The sequence below is a fragment of the Neodiprion pinetum genome, chromosome 4, assembly GCF_021155775.2.
Source record: "Neodiprion pinetum isolate iyNeoPine1 chromosome 4, iyNeoPine1.2, whole genome shotgun sequence".
NCBI lineage: Eukaryota > Metazoa > Arthropoda > Insecta > Hymenoptera > Diprionidae > Neodiprion > Neodiprion pinetum.
In genome coordinates, this window is record NC_060235.2 from 7022597 (window position 1) to 7049074 (window position 26478).

Below are 26478 nucleotides of genomic sequence, written 5' to 3' on the forward strand. Positions count from 1 at the left end.
TGAATGATGCAATTCCCTCTCTGAGAAACTGCACGGTGTGTATAACGCAGCGACTAAACCCGCACACACTGCACGCATAATGGAATGGTGCGCGCGCCCAAGCTTTGGTCTCGCATCGGTAAGACCATGGCGAAAGTGGATCCGGGTAGAGACGAGGAGAGGAGATGGGAGGAGAGAACGATAAGAAAGCCAGGATGTCGGGGGCGGGCTGCACGCGGCTAAGCAAGGACGATAAACCGGGATTATTCCCTCATGCTAGGAGCATAAGGAAGCTCCCGTAATGCGGCACTCGACTGGCAGCGTCGAGACGTCAGGTGGTAAATGTTTACCCGCGACTGCACTACAGCTCCTCCTATGGATCGATCAGGAATATCGTCGAGTTTACGGAGAAGTATCTCCTATGGGTTTGCGACTTCGAAAGTGTCGGCGAAAAAGCGACAAATAGTGGTTCAACAAGTCACCGGAATCGCGTTAATAAGCGATCAGGATTCAATCCAATTCGCGCTTTCTTTTAAATGTGAACGTCATGTTACAGCAACGCCATCTTGACTGTAATCTGTTTTACGGATACCTTCTGTACACGGATGTAGTACTCCTCGCTTCAAACCTCCGTAGTCGAGTGTGTAAGCGCCGTGCAGAATGGCAAAACGCAAATTGCTGATAATCGGGACTGGCCGTTTGCAACTGGCACGTCAGCGCGATGAGAGATAAGCGGAAACTGTAAGATCGCCGGAGTGTCACATGGTCAGGATGGCCCTTGTTTAGATAAGTCGATATACCCTGAAGAAGAGCTCCTCGAAATTACCTCACTACGCGTTCAGATTCTACAGATATTGAGAGGAGGAAAGATATCCCAAGCTTCTCTGTTATGGACTGGGTCCTAGCTCTTATCGGTAGCAATTTTTCGTTTTTTTTTTTTTCTCCCTCTTTCATTCAACTTTCACCCTGGCCGATCAGCCCTCAAGGTTTCGGGTCAATTGAACATTACGACGGCAGATGTATAATATATAATAATGCGAAACGCGATAGGGGGTTTGATTTTGCAGACAAAGGACAATGTCGCTGTATGCGTGTAATGTGTATTATACTGAGAAACAGTGCTATATCACAAATGTAGAGAAAACGAGAGACATTGAACAGAAATCGAAGTGATGGCCACTACTGAGTTTCGATGAACCTGACTTCAGGACTTTACCGAGACTGCAAATGACTTCCGAGTGTTTTCGTGACCTTAAGTAACTTTGAGTGACTCAATGTCACTTCAACTGACTTTTCGACTTCGTGACACCATAACTTCACAGGAGTTTTCAATGACGACCAGTGCTAAAGTTAAGTGTACCTGACTTCAGGACTCCGCAAGACTTCAAACGATTACAAGTGACATTATGACCTCAAGTAATTCAAAGTAATTCAACTGAGTTTTTGACTGTAAGGTCTCAAAGACTTCACGTGACTTCAAATGACTTCTTGACCTCGTGACTTCGCACGACTTCACGTGACCTCGAGCGATTTGAGAAGATTTTTCTATGGTTTACACATGACTACAAGAGCGGTTACCCCCCTTAACAATGCAGAGACTGAACATTCACTCTGTGCCAAATTAATATGCAGCGAAACCGAAGCAGTGCATAGATAATAGCCGCCTAGTTATCGCTAATGGGTTAGGCCTGAGGTATCGAGAAGCAGAGGCACTCGACAGTCTCTGCAGGGGATATTCCGAAACCAAGAGCTACGCTGCAACCACTCGGCGGTCTAGATACGATCCACTTCCGGTTCCACATCCTCGTCCTCGTCATCGCCCTTCTCTCCGGTTCATCCCTTCATCGTAACTCGTACACGAGGTCAATCAAATGGGTCATTTGCCTAGGCTGAACGAGCCAAGGCAAGGTCTGCAGCCCTCATGGTCGATAATCTGCATCCCATATCTGTCCCTTATCTGCGGTGCAGTGCAGCGCATATTCCCAGGTCGATATATACTCAGTGGTTTATTACACCGCATGGATTTTAATCTTACGGATTGAACCCTGGTACTGAAATCCAATGCGTCAAAGAACCAGTCCTTTTCCCAAGTTATTCGATGGCAATCAGTCTGAGAACTGTTCGCTTTATCGAGGTGCGCTGCTCACCAGCGGAAAAGGAACTCTGGGTACCTATAGAGCCAGTCAAAGTGAAAGCAGTTCTTGTATCCATGCCTGGATCTTATTACGCAAGATCCTTTTCATCCGTTCTGCAGTGATTGTTCAAAGTAAAAGACTTGGCACCGTCAAATGAGCGTTCAAATAATTTCTGTGCGATAGCCACTTCGAGAAGAATCTTCAACTTAGGTGAGTATTTTCCTCTCCGTCACGTAATGACACTTTGCAAAAAACGTTCAAACTTGTGAGTTCGGGCGGTAACTTCTGTCCATGGAATTGTTTCTAATCAAACTTGGAGAGTAGAAGAAGAAAAAGTAGAAGAAGAATAGTTTCATTTTCTGTTCTTTTCTTTTTTTAAGAAACAGAAAAGAACGTTCTCCGTACAATTGTTCCAGAAGAAATTGGACGGTTCTGGAAAGATACCTTCATTCCTTGTCACGGCCTATACCAATTTAGGGGTTGGATGTATTGAAGATTACTTTCAGGCAGCAAATCGCCTGAGAAAGAGTACCTTTCTCTTCTTCTTTATACATTTACGATCCAACACGTCACCGAACGATGGAAGCGCGATTGATTGTGCTTTGTGGTTATTTGACGCATGTGTCATAAATGCAGCTCATGTAGCCCCCGAAATTACAACTCCTTTTCCGACCACGACATCGTTTGTATCATGGTTCCACTACAGGACAGGTTTCACTCGCTCCGACTCCACCCATGACCCACGTGATCTTCCTCTAGATTCTGCCCGCGAAGCTTTATTCATAATTCATCATGATTCCACGTCATAAAATACTCCGACTGCGTCGTGCTGCAGCAGAGAGTAGCTTCCAGTTACATGGTGATAAATCATTCAGCTGCACCGAGTGAGCGAGCATCAATTTGTCCTAAATGACAAAGGCGTGATCCGTATCCTGATGCACGCACGATCCTCCGATGATGCATTCGCTTAAGGAAGTGATGTACAATTTAACAGTTGGAACTCAAATTGTAAATTCAAGGAATTTAAGTGACTGAAATATCTTTCGAAACAACGAAGAATCTATCGAAATCACAGAAATTATTGAAATTATTACGGATTACTTGTAATCAAATGACAGCGCTGAATAAATCCCGTGGCAAAATATTGAAAATAATGGACATCGTTGCGAATGCCAAATGGTATCAATTCAAAATGGTATCAAAACTAACTACCCGTTTCAGTCACACATTTTTCAACTGAATATTTTGACCTGAATTTTCTTGCTCGGAGGTTTTTGGGATCGATGATCACGAATCTGAAGTCGGAGTTTGGCTATATCACCATATCGGATCCGTCAGGTTGGATTTAGAAACCATCAAATTCTGACTTCAGATTCGTGATCGGTGACCCCAAAAAACCCCGTGCAATAAAATAGAGGCCAAAACATTGAGTGGCAAAATGTGTGACTGAAAGAGTTAATCATACGTGACTTTCTGCGATTCTGTCAAATTCCAAAATCATAAAAAATTTCATAGAACGTTAGGAAATCATTGAAAATCAGGGATAATACTGTAAGTCAAGGAAGATCACATGCCGAGTTATAAGTCCTTATAAATCAATCCTGATGAATCGAAGTACTCGATTTCATTCCCAAATGAATGTTTCCTGGAAAAGATGAGACCCAAAGCTTTTCTGCTTCTAGAAAACCAATTTGGATCCACGCTTAATCTGGACCCCCGTCGTCTCCTCCCTCTCTCTAGTATTTCGCACAGAAGGGTTATTCTCGTCTGGGTGTGATTGTGACATGACAGACGGATCTCAAGGAGTGCAACGCGAGGTTCGTACGGTGATGTTGAAAATCCGTGGTCGTACCGAGTATAATGCATAATGCTGGTAGCGAGGGCGAGCGATAAAGCGTCTCTATAAGCGCAGCATGTGAGCCGGCTCTTTGAAAGCCGCATATTATATATATGCGCGTCGTCTTTGCGTAGTCTTGTTTATTGAGCAAGAGATTGCCGGCGTGACGGGTTGTCAAACATGCATAGATGCAGGCATACGTGCTCTTGACGTTGCTGCTCCAAAGAGATACCCACCTGCCAAGGGCCTCAAGACGCAATACCAACGGCCGTTCCGGTGTTCCCGGTGATTCCGAGTCCTTATCCACCGCGTCTCGACGCCATCTGCCTCCGTGATGCTCCCGCAGCGACGACGTGTCGTACCAAGCTGGTCCATAACTTCTGATGTACGACCCTTGGGTTATTCCTGAAACAGACAAGCACCAAGGTACGGATCAGATCGTTGCTTTTTAGCTTGTAATTATGACAGAGATATCAGAAACGGCAGATTTATCGGAGACAAATAATACATTATGTCACAAGGGAATAAAGTCGACTTTTATTCCTGTCTTACATGTAGGACTTTATTTCCGACTCAACTCTGGCCGCGATATTCATTTGAAAACTTGGTTTTAGGGAAAAGTATGCCACTTTTTTTACAAGTCGATCGTCGATCAATTTGTCTTTGGGCCTTCAGACCTCAATTTATAAACTCGTTGTTCAAAATTTATACCTATGTTTACTTTTCTCTGCAGTTGTAGTTTTTTCAACTCTATAAAAAGCAGCCAAATTTGGATTACAATTACATATCCTAAGGTGTGTGTTATACGAGTGCCAAAATTAAAAAATTTAGTGTACCTAATTTAGTATTAACAATACATTTAATCCTACGCAGGATTCTTACATTACTACATAATGACGATGTTTAATTTTCAACGTTTGATACTTCTTGAAAAAGAACATTCAGGTATTTTTGTTCGCCTTGCTTTCCACTGAATATTTTTTTTTCTGATTTTGGATGAATAAAACGACGAATCAATGAACAGACTCAATTTCTTCTTACCTCGACTCATTAAAAGTTTTACACTGGAAAGAAAAAAACTGATGATGGTTACTGTTGTACAGTCCTCAAATATATTTTCATTTTTTTGCTATATCTGACCGTAAAATATGGTTTCACGTACGAAATAAAAATGAGTTTTCTTGCTTTAACTGAAATATCTGATACGTGAATGTATTCTTTTCGGATGTAATCACACGTACTATATTTTCATGAATCAATTTTGGTGCAGGGATTAATATTAACAACAATGATCACATTTAACATTTACTGGTAACGAGTGTCAAATTTTCTTATCACTGCAACAATATTTGATAATTACTGTAATGATACTGAATTTCCTCCAACGTTTCCAGATAACTCTAATGAAATGAATTTTCTCTAAGTATATCAACGATATTATCAAATTTCCTCGATCTTCTACTTCATAAAACTATCATATGGACACATTGGAATCTCATTTTGTTCCGAAATTTCTGTAGAGTTAAAAAATTGGAATTCAAACAGATCCGACAACTGCAGAAAGTATCGCACAGCTGGAGTGTTGAACGAGGAAAATAGAGGAGGAGGAAAAGCTTGGAGGGAAAAATGAAAATCCAGGTTCATTATACTATTCTATCTGCCTCTGCATTGGAACAAAACGTGGACAAACGTCGAACAATCCAAGTGGACTGTGAGAGTCCAGTGATGAATGGGTGAAATGAACAATCGGACAATAGTGCCTTCGGCCATCGATAGATATATATATATATATATATATATATATATATATATATATATATATATATATATAACTAACTTACGGCCGCTGGGTAGAATATCGATTTCAGATTGCTGAGTCCGCTTGATGATGCTCTGCTGCTCCTCGGCTGTCAGAACAACGCGAAAAGGTGCTTTTTTATTTTTATTTTGTTTTTTTTTCATACAACGCGAGCATGTTTTACGCGTTTTTTTATGCCTGTTTTTCATACACAAAGTATCCGTTTTTATGACGGTCGAGTGAGTCTGCGAATGCGCATCAGCGGAGTACGGAAAATAGCACTTTTGAGTCCTAGAAGTTGAAAGTGGTCTTTTCCGTACTGCGCGCATGCGCTGTCACGAATAAATCTAACATTACGCGACCCTAACCTCAATTTCGTGCTTCGCGAAAAAACGCTCAACATACTCATGTTATGTAAAGAATCGTGTGCAACAAAGAGTTAACGTTCCTTTCCTATTCGTCTTCGACTTCACCTACGACTCGTATTGCAAACTTGCGCTCAGCCCGAAAAAAATCGAGTTTGCTTGCTTGTTACGCGATACAGGGTTTTTTTTTCACTGTTAATGAAAAACTGTCACTTTTGACCTGTTTGAAAAATTGTCCAAAAAAAAAAAAAAACAACAGTGGCGGGATTCTGACACTTCTTTTCGATACATATGCAGCGGAATAATTGAAACAATAATTCAGAATACATCGTCAATTTTTCAACAAATCACCAGCCGTCAGACGGTGTTAGAAAAATTTTTCACACCTCGAATAGGGTTAAAATTCTGGGAGTGAATTTTCCCTTCCCTGCATCGATAGAAAGAAAGAAAAAAAAAAAAGCAGAGAACCAAAGTTCGCATTCGGAGCTGCGTGCATTTTTATTATTCTATTTTCTCACACGTCACAAAAATATTTATAGTTTTGAAAGAGGCATTATATTTCAGCACGTCGGTCCGCTTGTGACACCTTATAATACATCACCTGCATAAATATATACATGTATACACATATATAAATATATATAGACATACGTGCTGAAGTGTGAAAAATCTCTGTCGCGATCAATCGCCGCGTTGCAAAATTGCGTTTTCTTTCAATTTACGGATAAAAAAAAAAGAAAAGAAAATTCAATCAATCAATTTCAGAGAGACGGAACCGGGTGAAAATTCTTTCAATTCAGAAACAGGTATTGGATCCGCGACTGAATCGTACTTGCGACTTCGATAGCGAAATTCTAAATGCGAAGAAAATATCTAAATCAATCCGAATATTATAAACTAGTCAATTCATTTATACATAGTTGAACGAAATTTTATTCGCAGACTAGGTGTTATGTATGTATATAAATTATAGTCTAACAAAATGAAGTTTGCTCCCTTAGATAAATTATTCAATAGAGATGTATATACATATATTAGGTCTGTACGTTGGATTAATTCAGGAGGCTAATGAGATCCGAAAAGAAATTAATTCAATGGGTCTAATAAGCGATTAATCGAAATTTCCAATAAATATATTTTTAAAAAAATGGATAAAAAACAATCAACGTCTACGAATGATCGATTTATATCAAAGCCCCAACATAATGTAAGGGTTTTTTTTTTTCAAGTAAGATTGATTGAATTGACAGAAAAATTTATTTGTGAGCGTGTGGAAAATTTATCGTTATTGAAAATCAACTCTTTTAATGTGAATCAGTTATAAGTATACCATTGGAAAAAATCAGTGTATACACAAGTGAAAAATCACTGAATCGTTAGAGTGTGTTAGAGTGATCCTTAATAGGGTGTTTTTTTGAATTTTAATGCTGCCAGGGGTTTTGAATGCTTTCAAATTGAAGTAAAAATAATTACCGAAAAATCTGAGCTCTCTGTGTATCATCTTTAAGACAGTCGGCTTTCCGATCGAAGTATCGCATGGAAATAACACGTGGAAAAAAATCTTTTGCTCTTTGAATTTTTGTAACTCGTTGACGAATATACCGATTCAAATTTATAGACTACATCGTTATGAATTCCAAGAAAATCAAATTCTCCCGTCATTCAATTACGGAATTCGATACCTGGGCGTGTATTCCCAGAGTAAATTTTTAACCGCTTTCTTTCAACGCTAGGTAAACGTGCATGCGGTTAATTAATTATATAAAATAGAGTAAAAATTCATTGGCAACAAGCCGTAAGTACCGGGTAAAATGAGAATATAAGAGCTTTTGCGGAAGCGAGTGGGTTGGTTAAGATAGGTGTGTGTATGTATGTAGATACATACATATATATATATATATACATTTACCGCATATACACCAAAAACCCGTAATATTTCCTTGCTGTCAAAAGTTAACGTGCGTGTTGGGTTTCGGATGAAGATAAGACAGGCCTGCCATGCTGTAACAGAAGCGGCGTGGCGAAAAAAAAGCCAAGGTGAACTGGCAGCCACCCCCGCGGCCCCTTTGCCACGACGCCACTTGCTGCGTGGTTTCTACCGGGTTTCCGGACACGCGAAAGTTATGCTAAATTAGCTGTAAACAAAGGCACCACCGCGGCCTCGATCCGCTTGCCGCGATAAGGGTAAAAATCTCGCGGAATAAACTTTTACATAGATAACGTTGCGCGCGGGGGCGAGGAGCAATAAAAAAGAAAAAAAAAAAAGAAATTGCGGAAAAAAGTATGATACGGTAAAATATCTGTAATATATATTGTACGTACGTGTGTATATAGTGTATGAAAATGTGCGTTCGTGGGCGAGATTTCGTTAGTGAAAACTTAATTATACGCCTGCCCTCGTTCTGCAACTCGAGCCCGATTTTCAACCGGGAAGAAGTTTCGTTGGAGAAAAATCGATACTTTTCATTAATTTTATTACGAGACACCCGAAATATTGAGTTTTGCCGAATTGGTACATTTTTCTTTTTTTTTTCTTTTTTCATTTACGAAGATCCGTGAAAAACCAAGAAACATGTAAACAATAATGGAATTATGAAAAAAAGATCGTAGATCCATCCATGCCTTGTTTCAAATCGTTTGATATTCGTTAAAAATTTAACAGGATCATTAAATTTCACGATGTGCTGGCTCATTTTATTCCGATCATTGTTCACTACGAAACAAACGAAAGATTTTGTTTTATCTCGTTGGCATTGTTGAATATTTGATTTAACAATATTGCACCGATATAATTGATTACGGTCAAGAAATGGCAATATTGTATTAACGCCTGAAAAAAAAAATCCAATCCAGTGACTTTCTAGAAAACATAGTATTTTGAATAAAACAAGACGTCGTACAATTGAATAGATCGAATCTACAAGATTTTTAACAATTTCGAAACGATTTGAAATGAGAGAATCTCAATACCTCAGAGTGTTTGAAGTGTGTAGCTGACGAATATAACAATTGCTTTTCTTATTGTGTCATTATCTTTTAATAAAATTTTCAAAACGTATCGATATTTGGACAATCAACCTCAATTTTCACCAGTAACAACACAAAAGTTATGTCAGAATTTCGACAAACACTTCTTTTTCGTCGAATTTTTCTCACATGGAGATGAAATTATTCTATTCCTATCGACATACATCAAAAACTAATTCTTTCATTTTTTCAAGGTGTCAAAAAATTCTCCAATTTATTCGTTGAAGCTGTTGAAACTTTGTGATTTCGTTGAAAAAAAATTCGTCACGCAATTTCGAAACAATACAAAACAGTGCGACAAATTTGCAACAAAACCGCTTAAGATTTTTTCATTTCGCGTGAGTTTCTACCCATTTGAAAAAAAAAAATAAACAAATAAAAATACGAATAAGCTTTCGATCGTTTGATGTAGAATTCCAACGAATTATGCACATAAATACCCGCGAAAATTTTTCATCGTCAATTATAGATTCTTCAAAACTCTTCTTCTTCTTTTTTTTTTTTTTTAATTGTAAATCGGTGGGTCTGTAACGGGGAAAGGTCTACGGGGAGGACTGTCCGCGAGGCGAGGGATTTATCAGGGTGGTCTTGAGTGGAATGAAAAGCGGCTTTTCAGATCGCAAACCGAGAGTGTAACGGTGACTCGGTGGAATGTGGTTGCCGGAACGCTTTTCAATCCGTACCGGAGTAAACAGAAAATGAAACATGGAGTCATTGACTGTACGAGTGCTCGATGAATAGCCCGTTCAACGTGCAGTAGGATACGCATTTCGGAATATGAATCCAGGAACGTGAAAGTCGAGAGAAAAACAACCGGCATCGGCGCTTTCGCCCCTCAATCACTAAAGGCCGAGCGGTTTATTCAAGTCGCGATTGGACGTAACCAGCGAAGCATATACGGACTGGAAAAACGTCATCGCCGTCATCGTCGTGACGTGACGTGACGTGCAAATGCAATCCGTTTCCCGTTCCAACTTTTGCCGTTACTCTTTATTCTTCCCTGCAAAGTTTTCTAGCCCGCAGCAACGGTGTACAGACATGTTAATTTATTGAAATTTGTTCATCGGAACTAGGATCAAATGAACCAGTAGAAATAACCCGAATCGAAGTAACACACAAAAAAATAACACGTGTGAAATTCAATTTAATTTGCTATAAGCCAATTTTTTTAACGCATAAATTATTTTTGTATATATACATATATATATATGTATGCGTCACTTGCCTGGTTTTGCACCCTGTACCAATAAGGATCTCTCCTCGACGATTTTACCGACTAAATTATCAAAGTGAAAATGCTCGTTACATTGTGACCTATAATTATTTCGCAATTAATTGGAAAAGGGCTCGGCCCGCGTTGAAGTGCTTTTCAATTTAGGGGCTTCTATTATACGAAGCGATGACTTAATCGACTTGTCACCCCCTTTCCCCTTCAAACATTACCGAGAAAAAGAAATTGCAGTTTTCCTTACCGCCAGATTTTAATTGGACGGTGAATATTGTTTCGAAAAATTAAAGTTTATTTTACGTGGTAAAATTTTAACGACAACGGTTCATTGTACAAGGAACAATTACGCACGGTGTCACGAATTTCCGTTATGCGAATCCGGCAATACGATTTCAAACTCACTGCACCCTTTTCGCATACTTCTTTTCGAGTTCTAGTGTATTGTATTCTATTGAAAAGAGGAAAGCAACGTAACAAAACACATTCACACGCATTGTTATACGTATCGCGAAAAACAATCGTCACGTAAACTATAATAAACGAGTTTAACAGATTCATAAAAAAAAAAAAAATGTTATTCATCGATCATACGTAACGATTTTATATTCGCTCGGTGAGGTAGGTAAAACGCTTCTAAAAAATGTTAGCAAAAATTAGAAAGAAAACAAAAAGAACGAGAAGCACGAAGAATTGAAGAAAGAAACTATCCGTCAAGACGGTGACAATAAAAAATGAGCACAATGAACGACATTTATATACACATGACGTACCTACGCTCTGGCAAAAACTGAGCATTGCAGAGATACGGCGAAAAAGTGGAGAAACAGCAGCAGAGGTAGGAGCAATTCTTGAAAGGTTTCATTTAGGTGAATTCATTCTACGTGTAACTTCGCTTCCAGAAATGCGGGTGTATATAATTTCCTTCTCTGGATTTACCTAGAGGTGAAGAGAGAATGCCTTTAGAATTGTTGCAGGCATGTTATTAGATTCTGCATAACCGAGCCGAGGACGCGCTAAATTCCCGTGGCTTCCAACTTCCCCTGATATAACCGTATGCGTCTTATCCTCGGCGACGTCTACAACACTCTCAACCTTTACATTCGCATTCATTTACACCCGATCACGTAAACGCGTGAATGCCACGACACGTGACGCTGTATTTTCTTGTGATTATCGCAATAATCTGATGTTGGTTAAACAATAAATTGATGCCACGGACTTGTTTAACTCTTTAATTCACTTTGGGGCACTCGGCGTTCCACGTAATTTTTTTTTTTTTTTTTGCAGCTTTTTATTTACTAACTTAATTTTTCGGTAAAAACTGTCGCGTTTTTTGGTTCTACATATTCCCTAAAATATTTACAAGTCCGAAGAAAAAAGATGAAATTTAAATTTAAACAAGTAGTCGAAATTCGTACTTTTCCGTGAACAAAAGCGTTTTTTAACCGATTGCCAATTTTTTCACAAGCTTAGTACACGCAAAAAACGTTTACAGAATTTGTTAAAAATTTATTTTCTTCGTGGTTTTGTTTGTCCGCCATATTGGAACCACTATATTCAATTTTTAAATTTCGATTTCAGATTGGTAATCAGTTACTCCAAAAACCATGTAACATAGAGTTTCATCAAAATCGAATAACTTTTTGAATTTACGTACACCATATTCGATTCACAATTTTGAATCTTTGAATTTCAAGTTCAGATTCGTGATCAGCGACCCCAGAAAAACCCCCGAATAAAAAAAATTCCGACTAAAACATCGAGTTGAAAAACATGTAACTTAAAGTATTAACAAGAGGACTTCGATTCAAAATATATTCGCTTTTTTTTTTTATGCATCCATCTTTGCAGTGAGATTTCTTTGACTCGACGTTTGCTCAATCACGCATAGAGAAACCCATTAATTACTTTGTGAATCGTATCCTAGAAGATTGCCGTCTAATTACACAGGTAGAGGAAAGATCCAGTCGTCGTACAGTTCGTATCGAACAAAAGCGGGTAAATTTATTTGCCTAGATCCATGACAGAGAGATGTATACGAATAATTTCCGGTTAGGTGCTTTGAGTTAATTAATGAAGGCTTAATTAATGAACGAAAATCAATGGACAAAGGGCTCAAGGTTTTGGCCGAAAGGCAGTCGTCAAGCTTCTGCCAAGCCAGCATCCCACACCAGGGTTTATACCCGTGGCAAGGATTAACAAAAGCGTCCGACAGACAACAACAAGCCTGAATGAATCGTCGGGCAACCGGCCGCGCTGAAGGATGCTGCTAATTATGAGACGGCGCGCAGAGTCGATCGATCTTTCCGTCTATACATGTATATACACACACGCACACCTATACACCTATACACATGTACGAACAGCGTCGAAAAAGACGTTCGAGTGTTTCTGATAGCCTTCCGCAATTTGCCGTGGCTCGTTGATCGTTCCGCTAACAACTTGCCGTGCCCTCTTCGCCCTCCCAGTTTTCGTCCCTCCTCATCCAACCCCTACGGCGTATTTCTATCCCGGGGAAAAACGAGCCAGCCAAGAACAAAAGAGGAATAAGGCGGTGGTGAAAGAGAGAGAGATAAAGGAGGAAAGGAGAGACGAAAAATAGAAAATGGGCGGGGAGGTGTATGAGTAAAGAAAAGTGGAAGAAAAGGAAAAGAACTAGAGGCAGCAAAGCTCACAGGGATGGAGAAAAAAAAAAAAAAAAACAAAAATAAAAAAAATGAAACGGAGGAAGAGAGGAAGCGGAAAATGGTGAAGGAGGGACGAGGAGAGGGGGGGAAAAGGCGACCGCGTGTGCTCGAGGCTGCCTGACGAGACTCTGACTCGTTCCACTTGGCACAGAGTCAGCGGAACGCGGTCGGTCTGCAAGTTGCAACCCTCGTGCCGTTCCGCAGGCAAAACGAGCCAACCTTCCTTCCCACAGGACTCATGGCCGTCTTCCTGCATCCTTGTAGTTATGCATTCGCCGGGTAGAATGGGGATGTGTAACAAACGCTGCGGACCGGATGTTCTTGTACCTTATACTTGTTTTTTTTTATTTTTTATTTTTTTTTTTTATTTCACGCGGTCAAAGGGTAAATATGCGGGATGAGGATCGGACGATAGAAGGATAGAAGGATAGAGAGAATATGTTTTCTGGAATATTAAAGTTTAGATAGAAAGTAAGGAGAGACAGATTATGTATTCGTCGGAATTTTTAAATGGAAGTAAAAATGCACGATGATCGTAAATTGAAGGGATTGCAATATCGGATTTGTAATAACGCGGAAATCCATTTCGTAAAATATCAAAATCTGTGTAGAAAGGTTGAAGCACAGAAAGCCAAATTATATGATCAGAAAATAAAAGGGTCCGGCTGTACCGATTTTTCAAAATGTGGACAAATTCAAAATATAAATTCGTAAGAGTTTTAGAACATACTGGTAAAAATGTTTGAAGATCAGAAAATATGTGTGTCGCATTATCGAATGTTTAAACTCGCTCACTACCTATCTATCATTTCAAAATGTATACGAGAGTCGAAATATGTTGAAAGAAAATATAAATTTAGAAAGATCCAAGGTCGAATATAAATACATATAACAATCAAGCTGGATTTCATTCGGAATTAGATTTTAACTTTGTTAAGAATTCAGATTTTTTTTTTTTAAATATCGACATTCTTTCAATAAATTTTCGCGTTTTTGTCAATCCGATATTCTGTCGTTTCTATTTTCTAATCTTTGCGAAATTTTATCGACACTCGCCATTTATTAATATTTATTGACACTTGCAGAGTGGAAGATCAGAAAATCGATATTCATTACCTTATCACTCTTAGCTTTTTGATAATTCGATTTTGAAAATGGATGAAAGATAAAACGTATAACCGTGAAAGTTTCCTCCTGAAATCAATTAATAAACTTACCGATGATGAATATTGAATTAATTTAATCCCATTGCAGATTGGTTTAATAATAATTTGAGAAGGACAGTGAAGAAGAGACGTTTGACCCGTTTATTTTCGTTCGTTATGAAATTTCCATTATTATTACAATTGTGAAAAATTTACCTTTGAATATTGTTAACAAAATCAGAAGAATCTGCCACAAGAAATCCAGTTTCGTGAGTTTGTTTCTAAAACAAGAAGTGCAGTAACGATTTGTTGTTAACCCCTTTCCAAGAAACCACCCCCATTCTCCATATTCAAACGAAAAATTTTGTGTACAAAATTAATCCCTAAACACAGAGTTCACAACGGACTTGAAGTGTTTTTAGAAAATGGAAGAAACCAGATTTGATTTATTTCTTTATCACGAATAGAGCCAAAAGAATCTAAGAATATTTGACTAAGTGATTTTAGTTTCTATGAAACGGGGATCGGAATCGTTATCATCTACGTAACTAACTGTGATATTTGATTCATACGTATGTATTTTATTCCTCGTGCATCCGTAAGACATTCAAGAGGTAAGAACCACCCTTAAAGTTTGCCCCAAAAAATCGATTTCTCACAACATCTCGGTAACAACGTATAATTAGATTTCTGTTTCTTTGTTTTTTGAAAAAAAGGAAGTTATTGTAATTACTACGAAAATGAAAACTTGTGCTTTCAATAGATCTCCACGTTTCGAAGTTTAGAGAATCATCTCTAATCGTTTTCGGATGGACGTTTATGTGTGTCCAATTATTTATGTGATCAATTTTTTTTCCGACTCCAATGATTTCAATACTTTTCGTCTCAATCAAACCGAGTTTTCTGAACTTAGAACTGATTAGATTTTGGCTTTGGGCGATTCAGTACTTCACAATTATTTAAATAACAAAATTCAAAAAAAAAAAAAAAAAAAACAAATTCAAATGACATCTTGAGAATGGACAAATGGATTTAAATGAAACCTGGTACCGTGAAGTTTTTGGGTCGCTAATCACGAATGCAAGGTGAGAATTATGAAATTTAAATTCCGCGTATTCAATAAGCTGAAAAAAAGCCTAAAAACATTTGGATTTTGATAAAAATTGGAACTCGTTGGTTTGTTGGGTGGCTGATTACAAATCTGAAGGCCAATTGCAAAATTCAAAATAGGGATCAAATATGAAATATGGTGGAAAAAAATCGAAAAATATTTCGGTTTTCGTAGAAATTGGTCGGCGCAAGTTTTTTCGGTCACCGATAACGAATCCGAGGTCAGACTTGCAAAATTAGTAATTTTGGATCCATTAAAGTGGTTCAAAACCAAAAGAATCGTCACATTATCATGTAATATGATATCCAAGGGTTTTTAAATCGTCAATCACGAATTTGAATTTGTAGTTCGAAATTTCAATTGGACATTATTCTTTTTTTTTTTCTTCATGAACTTGGAACGTAGTGCAGTGTAAGAACGGGAAGTTCGATGGCTAACTCATGGCCAGTCTAAAGCAGTTTGTTTTTCGATAAAACCGAGTGAAAATTATTACAACTATTTTCAACAGACGATAATATATGCAGTGTTTTTTATACCCACAGGAACAGCATGACTTATTTGCTTGAGATAAAATCTGGGGTGGTTTTTACCCCTCGAACGGCAGAGCCAATACCTAGAAAAATACGATGCCAATATTTTCACATATACTACAATACGTCGCTGAATAAAAATAAATTGTTGAGTCACATCGCGGGTACTTTCCTCGTCACTGTAAAAAAGAGCTTCGTGCAGACATTGTCGTAGCGCGGAGAGAGAAAGAGAGAGAGAGAGAGAGAGAGAGAGAGAGAGAGAGTGAGAATCGATATCCCGTAACGTGATGATGCTCATCCCTCGCAAAACCTGAGATAAATCTCACACAGGCGTTAATAAGTCGTTGAAGCTTAATATCGAGTACACCGGAGATAGGTTATTCCAGACTGCTTAACAATGGTCCAGGTTAGGAAATATAAGAGCTGTTACCTGCCACTTACGAAGGGAACCAGAAAACAAAATGGTCTAAAACCATGTCGAATCTATTACATACCGGATCAACACGTTCGTTCCATCCTAGAATTGAAGTCATGATCAGACCGATATTTCGAACCTTATTAGTATACTCAATTCTATGATTTCCAACCATAATCAGTAGTATGTGAGAGGCATTTAGCCTTCTTAATGAACTTGAAACTACCGCAAAATTAACACTCAAGCAATTCTTACCGGTTCAATGATGATTGGCTTTACACATCATGCTAGACTTTACTAAAGCCATCGGTAATATTTAATGGTAAGAATGAAAAGTAAATTTGTCTATAGGTCATCGGTATATAAAACAAGCTTACGGTAAAGTATCGAGGCGGGTGAATCGTTGAAAAAAAAAAAAAAAAATGGAGAAGAAAAAGAGGAGAGAGGAAGAGAGATAGATAGAGAGAGAGAGAGAGCGAAAGAGAGGGAATCGATCACCCTCTAACAAGTCCTTCATTTCTCTCGATGGACGGATGACACTCGTGGGAAATACCGAGAACGAACCAGCACGGCAGCTACAGGCCAACCGGTGTTAGAACCCGGTGTAATCGCAAAGCGTGTAGAGCTTTCACATACAGGTTTGGTATATAGGAGCTTTTAATTATAAGCCCACCGTGAAACGGCAATTTAACCCACACGCGTCTGCATACTTCAAGCTTCCGGAATTAGCTGTTGTTTACTTTTAACCTCCTCGCCTAGTCTCGCGTGACACGCGAATCGTATACCAAGCCGGTTGCATAGTTCCCTCGCCGCTATAAGGTGTAATACATCACTCCCAACTCACGTCACGCTGCATACTCTCACGTTCGCAAATATATTATTCGCATGGAGGCATAAAATTTCCTTCAACATGGTAATTAATACTGAAATAAATTGAAATATTTCTGCGGTTTTGTTTCTTTTTTTTTTTTTTTTGTTTCCTTGTGTTTCAGTTTTGTTATCACATATTCGAGTATCAAAATAAAATTTTGAAAACGTATGGGGTATTCGGTGTTAAGTTAGTAAACGATTTACAATTCTAGGTTTACGGTTCTTTTTTTTAAACCTGTCTCAAAAGTTGACCAACCGATTTTCAACCAACGACGATACTGGTACTCGTTTAAGTTTTGAATTTGAATATTCTCTCATAAATTTCACAGAATCAGCTTAGAACCTTTCGCACCAATTTTCATCATTACTAGTATTATCTTTATTCTTATTATTATATTAAAATTGAGAAAAAAGTAAGTAGTCAAGCATAGACCACACGTGTTTTATTCTCCTATTCAGACACACCCTTTGACACGGAGGGTCTTCTTTCCGTCGGCGTTCGCGTGCGGGAATTTCGCTTTTGAGCCTGGTAGCTAAAAGGGTAAGTAAGCTTTTACGTTTAGACCCCGCGGACACGCAGCGGACTTTGGGGCAGGGGAACGGAGGAACGGCGGAACGGCGGAACGGCGATGCTGGAGGAGGAGACTCCAGGATGCCGAGGGAAAAGAGGAACGGGGACTCGAAAGCAATTAGTTTCCACTTTTGTAGAGAAAGGGTTGAAGGGTCGAGCTTCGGGCGTCGAGGACGTCGACCTCCTCCTCCTTCCCCCTCTTCCTTCTCCTTCTCCTTCTCCCTCCTTTTCCTCTTCCTCTTCCTCCTCCCTGGAGACCTCGAGATTGCCGAGAGGCCTTCGAGTTCCCACCGAACGGCTACCGCGGCTAACGGACATCGGACGAATTGTTCCGAGTACACAGAAAACGCGTGTGTAAAGTTAGGGAAACGATCGCTCGTCGTGGAAATCGACCGAGTTAAAATATTTTTCTCAAGCATCATTTTATTCACCCCGTAAATATTTCACTCGTTACAGAATCGATCGATCCGGTTTCATTGCCGTCAACGATTCTCGATCACGCAACCGTGATTAGTGTAAAAATAAAACGAGAGTACAAAATTTTGCCGCTAGATGGTGCTCCGCCCGCTAATTTTCTCGCGGAGAAGGCAATTACTTCTAAAACCCGTTTATATCAACACGATAAAGTTCTTTGTCGATTGAAATAATTTTTATAAACCAAAAAATAACGAGCATGAGTTGACAGTTCGAAATAATCTCGTTACTTAAATGGTATTTATATTTCTTTCGTGACGGTTTACTTGTCGAAACAACAATCTGGCTATATTTTATTTTGACCGATACTGTTGACTCTGTTTTCATTGAATTCAGATGGAATTTGATGTATAGTAACATTTTACAGCAGGAAGGAAAAAACACATAATAAGAAATGCGTAAAACCGTATTGGTAACTGAAATTTTGTTTAGAAATAAAAGTAGCTTTTATCCTGTATACAGAATATAAAATTGAAATATACGAGCAGAAATTGTACCAATTTCCATCGACAAAGTAACTACAGCGTGGAAGATAATAATAATAATAATAATAATGAAAATAACATAGATACCAGTGTACAAGTATTTCGCTCCGGGGATTTGTTCAACGGCATACGCGCTGTAACGCAAAACTGAAAATAATAACGAGACCCGGTTTGGTATAGCGATTCGCACGGAATGAGTTTTTTTGTAAAAAATGACCGCGCGTGTAGTTTTTCACGCATTGCAGACGATGCAGTGGAATTGAATTTTAATCCCACAGCATACAACGTTCAAACACAAGCTGCGCGTTAAAAATACACATTCCTCCGTACGTTTTCCAAATTTTATGAGTTTCCGCGCGTGCGTGTGTGTGTGTGTGTGTGTGTGTGTGTGTGTATGTGTTTTTTCCCGTTAAAAATAAAGCATCGCTCGTAGATAGAAAAATAATGAAACTCGAAATTCGAAACTGGTTAGTGGTACACTTATTTCATTTTATCGATGAGGAATGCAAGATTCATAGGAAAATATTTTCAACCCTCTCGACGCTCTTTAACCTCGTAATGCTAATCTGTATGCATACTATATTGAAATGAAAGAGCAACAAGTGCGAGGCTCGGGGATCCGAGCCCTGTCTGTCTGATCACAAACGAACTGTTACCACTGTGAGAACTCTAGCATTTCGACACAGTTGATTTTTATCGAAGCTCAATCCTCGTCTTACTATTCCTGAATTCCTGAATTATCCTCTTCGCCTCTGAAATAAAGTATTTCAGTTTCGAGGGTCCGACAACAACAAAAAAAAAAAATAAAACGCGACTCGGACCTCATTTTAAAACGTGACAGTCTCAGGCGGGTTTTTCTCATTCGCTTTGAATGTCGAGCAATTCGGAACAAAAAGTGGGATGAAAAAATCGTCGGTGATAAGAATCCGGGGTATATTTCTTATATGCAGATGTTGTTCGTATACCTACGGACGCTTTGATGTTCGAACTTGAATACGATTCAAAGTCGGGTAAATATCTGCACCCACGGAGTCTTTCATCTTTCATATTTCAACCCGGGATATTATCGACTTTCAGCGAAGCACATGACAGTTAACGGGAAAGGAATGGGAAAAAAAAAAAAAAACTTCACGTACCGCGTGCCGCGGTCACGGAGATGAAAAATCCCGAGATTTTTCATACCATTGGATAGCCCGTCGAACGGAAAGTTGAAAAAGCGACGGAGATGGAAATTGCGAATCAAAAGTTAGAAATTAGCGAGGAATCTACTGACCGTCGAAATTTTTCGCTTTATACCGCGACGTTTGATGTCGTGTAATCAACTTTTCCGATTTATTGACGATGTTTCAGGTGCGCAGTTCGCTCAAAAATTATTTAAATATAATCAAGGATTGCAAAGTGAAGCTGAAGTTGATTGAGTGCAATTTTAATCAAAAAAATTCTACTCAATGTGTAACTGAAGTAAACGGTGAAAAATTCAAATGTTGTTATCTTAGTTTTTGGTGGTCTGAGTTGATAGAAAAATGTTATTTGTTTGAAAGTTTATTATCCATAAATCCAATGCAATAAGTTTATCTATTGGAATGATTTTTATCTCGAAACTAAAACTCGACGAGCAGAACCGCATAACTTCGATAAAATTACGAGATAATCATAGATCGAGTATTCGTCGAATGATTGTTTTCGTAAAAATTAGCAAATAGCAAAATTATGAACAGAACAGCTCAGGTATCGATGTTTTATTTCAGAAAACATAAAAATTGTTAAAAATCTGATAGTTTCGTTTGACTTCGTTGTACGATGGCTCATTTTAGTCATCAGTCAATTTAATGTTGTCATTTCGTGATTTCAAACCATCTCATCGCAACGATATAAAACTAAACATTTAAAGATGCAAACATGAGGAAGAAAAATTTCTAACGCATTTGTAAAGAACAATCTTCTGAATAAAATGAACCATCGCTGTATTGTCGAGTGAAATAGAACGAATCTATTTGATTTCTAACCATTTCAAAGCAATTTGTACTGAATCATTGATATCCAAAGCTTGTGTTCATAATTCCAGTATTTTTAATTCTTATAATTTTAAAGAGGTCTTTGTAGCTCACGAATATAATAACAGCAAATTATGTAACAAGGGAATAAATTCGAAGATTCTTTACTTATCTAATATTACCCGCAAATGCGGGAGAAAAGTGTTACTTTATTCCCTCATCTGCGGGTAAAAAGTAAAGAGGGAATAATATGTCACTTTCGTCTCGCTTTTCAGGTAAAGAAATTTATCATTGCGCTTGAGTCGGGAATAAAATACATCAAATATACTATTGAACTAGTTTAAAAGTAGAGATCTTCTGCCAACCATTCTTAACAACGATCCTGCATCACTCACCAAGTACTGACCTCAAAATTTGCAAAGTTATACCAAACGGATCGGGATTGAAATGTTGAAGGGAGACACACGCGGCGACAATTATCATTTCACAATGCGCACATAGCCAATGAAACGGATGATAGAAAGGGAGAGACGAGACTCGGAATGAGAGAGGAAGCCGTAGAGAATAGCCCCGAGCCAATAAACTGTGCGAATGCAAATATCTATTCCATATTCAATTCCGTCGGAGGTAATGGAAAGTTTCCAAGCTAGCGGTCGCTCTGCTGCTTCTGCTCGCTTTTCGATGGGCTTCAGGATGTGTCACACAGTCGAACAAACTGGTTTATAATACTCTCCACGCCGCGAGCGCCTTTTGTTTACTTCGATTTATACGTCAATTAGCATCAATTCGCACCGGGAACCTTATCGCAAAAAACGTATGATTTTCAACGATATTTCCCAACTGTTATTTTTTTTTTTTTTTTTACACGCACATTCAACTACCTGAATTCTCGTGATGTGCGTCATTCATTTTTTCTTTTCTTTCCTTTTTTTTTTCTTTTTTAACATGTAAAATCTAACATAATTTATTCCCCGGAATTGAGATCGTTTGTTCGAGGGAACTGATTGGACTTTATTTTTGTGAGAGATCGAAAGAACACAATAAAAGTATCTTCGACAAAGGAAAAATCAGGTTTTCGAAGAGTTTCGAATTATGTGTTGAAAAAAGTATTCAAATTTTATAGCATTATTGTTGCATTGCTTTCGTAATAAAAAAAAATAATGCGACACATTTTCAAATTGGACACTTTCATTGCCTACTGTCTGTTTTCAAACGACTTAATCACGAATCACAGGGATCGGGAAATGATGAGCTAAAAACAAGACAAGAACCTGTCGCAAGCAATTCGGAAAAAAGTATTTGTTCGCGAAACGAATGAACTACAATTGACGTATTGACAAAAGACATGACACAAAAATATGAATTATCTGCAATTGTAGCAAGTTGGTAAATATTTTTCGTATAAACTCGATGTTCTTTCATCGATCCTGTTTTGCACGATGATAAACAGTCGTTTCAAAAACAAAATTAAATCCAACTTGATCAACATCGTTCACAATTTTTGAATCCGTATTTTATTGTGGAACCTTTTTTTAATCAGCCAATTGTCGATAAATAGTTTCTGACTTTTTTTTAACTATCTGTATCTGCTTTAATTTCGTCCATCTTAAAAATCCTTGCCAACAACGATCATCGACAAAAACAAAAACATGTACGAGTGAGTGATTCTGCAAACAAATTGAAATGCTTCTCCGCCAATCATCGGTGGATTCGTAATTCTAATTCCTGCGGAAAAACCACGCGGTGCGTTAAACAGAAGACAGGCGTATGATAGATGCAAATTGAAGTAATTGGAGGGATATAACTCAATCCAATCCGTCAGAGCGGTCTGCGTAACATAAATACAATTACGACGTTGGCCCTCTGAAAATTTGTTGTTCGATTTGCAGGGTGGAGATTTTTTTTACAACGTGATATACGATACAGGGTGAATTTCTAACGACCGAACGGTACGTCGTCTGCTAAAGTTTAATGCGCATGAGCTACGATCCGAGAGCAATTGTTTGCCAGGGTAACCGATCGTCATAAATTTTTGAGGTTACGTTCACGGCGATTGGTAACCCTGGCAAACAATTGCTCTCGGATTGTAGCTCATGCGCATTAAATTTTAGCAGACGACGAACCATTTATTCGTTAGGAATTCATTCTGTACAGGAAGCAGCCTGAAATCAGCTTTCTTTTCTTTCGTCTCGCCAACTTTTTGTCGACATTTTTTTCCCGTTGGTCAGGAAAAAAAATCCGATTGTCAACAGTTTCACCGTTGTTATTTCTCTGGTCTTGAAATAACCATGGAAATAATCACTGGTTCAAAGAGTTCGATTCGAATTCATTCGAATATTTCCAGCCACTTTCATATGGGTCATTCTATGCCATTCGAGGGTGAACACCACCAAACGGAATTTGAACTAACGACATATCGAATTTCACAAAGTAAGTATTTTCCAGCTGTTTTCCTGTAGTTCCCAAGGTATTGGTTCAAATATCATCGAGAATTGATGATATATAAAAAGCTCTGTCACACTTTTCACCGTCAAGACTTTGTACAATTTTCCGTCAACCCATCTGATTTCTTCATTGATTTGTAACCACCTTTTTCAGAAGGTAACGCATGTTCAGTATTTTTTTCAGGCACTTATACCTTCAATTACTTCTTCAGTATAAATTTTCCGATTCCGATGATCGTATCATAACGTTTAACCACCAATTTGTATAAGCACGATTCGAAAATGATTTGTCCTAAAATTCACATCTCAAAACATCGGCAAAATATCAAAGTATGTAAAACGACGTCCAGCCTACTTTCACCAACAGAAGTATTTTTCAACCATAATAAAATTGACCTTTCTCAGAGCACGTAACATTCTCAATTCATCGATCGTTAATATTCAAAAATATATACACAGCGAAGGGAAATTAGGAAAAAAAAAAATCTTCAACCAATATATTGTGTATTCACCGGGGGTCGCAGTTTGTATGGAACGCACCATAGGTATACCAAAATTTAACCTCAGAATTCGTATGAGCGCTACCGCGTTTTCTCAACGTTTTGCTGCCTTGCTGCTGGTTGAAACAGCCGCACATAGGTAGAAGTTTGCGCATACGGCATAACTCGTACAACGAAAAGCGAGAGAAAAGTGGCAAGGGGGGGGGGGGGGGGGGCGGGGGGAAAAGACGAAGAGAAAAAAACCGACATTCGGTGTATTTCGCGGGGGGATAAAAATTGAAGAACCCTGCTGCAGCGAACCGGTCAAAACCCGAACCGGCGCTTTTAAGTTTTAAGCTTTCGAGCTTTAGGTGGGCTTTGAAACGACCGTCCCAGCGAATCCCCTGTGTTTTTGAGGTTTCAAAACACGAACGGAGAAATCGCCAACACTGCGGTAACGAAACGTGCAGCGAACGTGCGACGGAATTTGCCAGAGAATCCGGGTTTGCTCTGCCTAAGCCCGGAAAAATGATTCGTTCGAATGCGAAACTGCTGGGGTGTTATTTTTTTTCTTTTTTTTTTGGAGGGGTGGGAGGGGGGAGGGAGAATTTCTTCACCCACGAGTCATTTTTTATTCGCAATCAAAAGTCAAAGTCGTACTCGAAGAGTTGGAAAAAAATGTATTCCAACATCGAAGCGCGCGTCAAATTTCATTTCAACCAATCGAATGATTCTTGTAATTACCGAGCGATATTTTTCATTGACGGTAAAAGAAGAAGAAAAAAAAAAAAACAAACAAAACGAAAAAACGCGGTCTTAAATAAGACTTTTTTCAATTATTTCACGATGGGACAAACAATTTCTCTGGGTGCTAGAATCGATTCGAAACTTTCGAAACTTTCTGGGTAATCTGAAAACTCCATTTGTTTTTTTTTTTTTTTTCTCAAAATTCGTCACACGATTTAACCTCTCGAAGTTCAAGGAAATATCATTTTTCAATACTGCTCAGATTGAATCAAGTCCAGATTTCGAACCCGCTGTGTTAACACAGTATGAGTGCGAGAGAAAAATCAAGATATTGTACGAAATTACATCGAGTTTTTGCGCTGTGAAAATATCGACCGGTTTGTTACAAGAATTAGAAACAGTGAATTTGTATTTACTCAAGGTATAAAGAGCAGGCTTCGCGAGTGAACATTTTAACAACATGCTGCCAGTGGTGAAAGCGGAAAATCGGATGTGGATAACAGTTGAAAATACGCTAGCCACTGCGTTGATTTATTCCGTACCTAAATCAAATACGGCAAAAGCTGGCGAGGCGGAAGGGCGATTCGTTCCCGTAAATATTGAGATTCTCAATTCCAATTTGGTATTGAAATACAAACTGCGCCGTTTCAACGTTGCGTATCTTACCGCTTATCGTCTGGTTTATAAAGTACTTGGGTGAAAAATGCGAGGATTTCAAAGTAGAAAAATTACAAATATAACGACGAACAAGATGGCAAGGATAATTCAGCGAAGACAGGTTATCGAGGAAATACGATGATCGTATCATCCGAAGGCAGGAGGAGAAGATCGAGTGGCTTTTACAGCGAAATCTTTTTCGTCTCAAGTTCGTTGATCTTGTTTGTTTCCAGCCGACATTTCATTTCTTATTCCCCCTTATACTTTCAACTTATTCTACGTATCCCGCCCCTCGTTCTTTCTCTCTCTTTTCACCCACCTTGAATCACCGCCTTACCAAAAATACATTTCGAATGCTTCGCGCGGCCCATTAATCCAAGAAAAAAACCAGCCCACTGATTGATGAGATGAGATTTTCAGAGAGACGGAAGGTTGCGCTTACCTTTTCCTCCGTATCTTCAACGTTAAAAATATCGCGACGTCGCACTGACCTCCCGACGCGAAAGAGAGAAAGGGAGGATAATCCAAGCGAGTCGCTTATTTCCTATCTCTCGAGTAAAAAGTCGAGAAATTCGAGGGTCGACAAGCGAGTCATGAAAAAGCCGACTGAGAGACAGAAGCAGGCACATGCCAGGGTGGAAATATTCAAAGGGAGAAATTTCCACCGATCAGAGTGGAGCAGAGCAGGCAGGTGCTTATACAAGCGATAAATTTGAAACGTAGGTGGGTAGAAGCAACCCCCCTTCCGCTTTCATACGATTATGTTCCGGTTGAGTTGACTACACCAATTCCCGATAAAGCGGCGCAGCGGGAAAAGTAGAATTCGGAATTTCCCCGATTCAAAACGATTTTTTAATTGGCAGATCAACCCGGAAATCCGCAAGGGTGTGATAAAACGTCAAAGAATAAAGTACGTACGAGGAATAAAGAGCCTTTCTAATGACAGTCCCGCGGCCTCGTTAAAACCAAGGGCTTGCCCTCGCACACGTGCAGGTGGTAAGCCTTTATTACACCGGATCCCCTTATCGAGGCACGGCAGACGTTTGGGATCCACGATATGTTCCCTCGCGAGTGGAACGAACCGAAGAGTGAAAAGCGAGCGTAGAGGAGAAATTTTGCACCCCGAAAGCCGAGATGTCAGGTCTCCTCTCTCGTCAGAACGTAACTGGTCGTATCGTAATTATTGAAACTTTGATCCCACCGCAGTCACCAAATTACATCAAACTACACGGCGGAATCGCGTCTATTTTAACGATCCTGTTGCGAGGAAAATTCGAGTCAAGAACTAACTTCGGAACGGTGGTAATTTGATGGAAAAAATTTCAACATTTGAAATATTTTTTCATACATTTTCCAAATAATATCGTAGCCGACTGAGAATATCTGTTCAGGCGTTGTGTAGTTTCAGCTTCAGATTATATATTTTTCCAAAACTCAATATCAAATTCAGAAATTTTTGCTAAGCCAAGTCGTCACTTTTGCTTTATGACGATTTAATTT

The 26478-nt window shown here is 38.8% G+C and overlaps 1 protein-coding gene across 9 annotated transcripts in view; it reads right to left on the minus strand.

The window, feature by feature from the left end:
- Positions 1–26478, minus strand: part of LOC124215857 (disintegrin and metalloproteinase domain-containing protein 10) — a 350156-nt gene that overhangs the window by 126354 nt on the left and 197324 nt on the right. For all 9 annotated transcript variants that reach the window (XM_046619705.2, XM_046619706.2, XM_046619700.2 and 6 more), the window contains one exon: positions 4188–4356. In XM_046619705.2, the coding sequence (XP_046475661.1) occupies positions 4188–4356 (169 nt within the window). The remainder of the gene's footprint in view (positions 1–4187; positions 4357–26478) is intronic.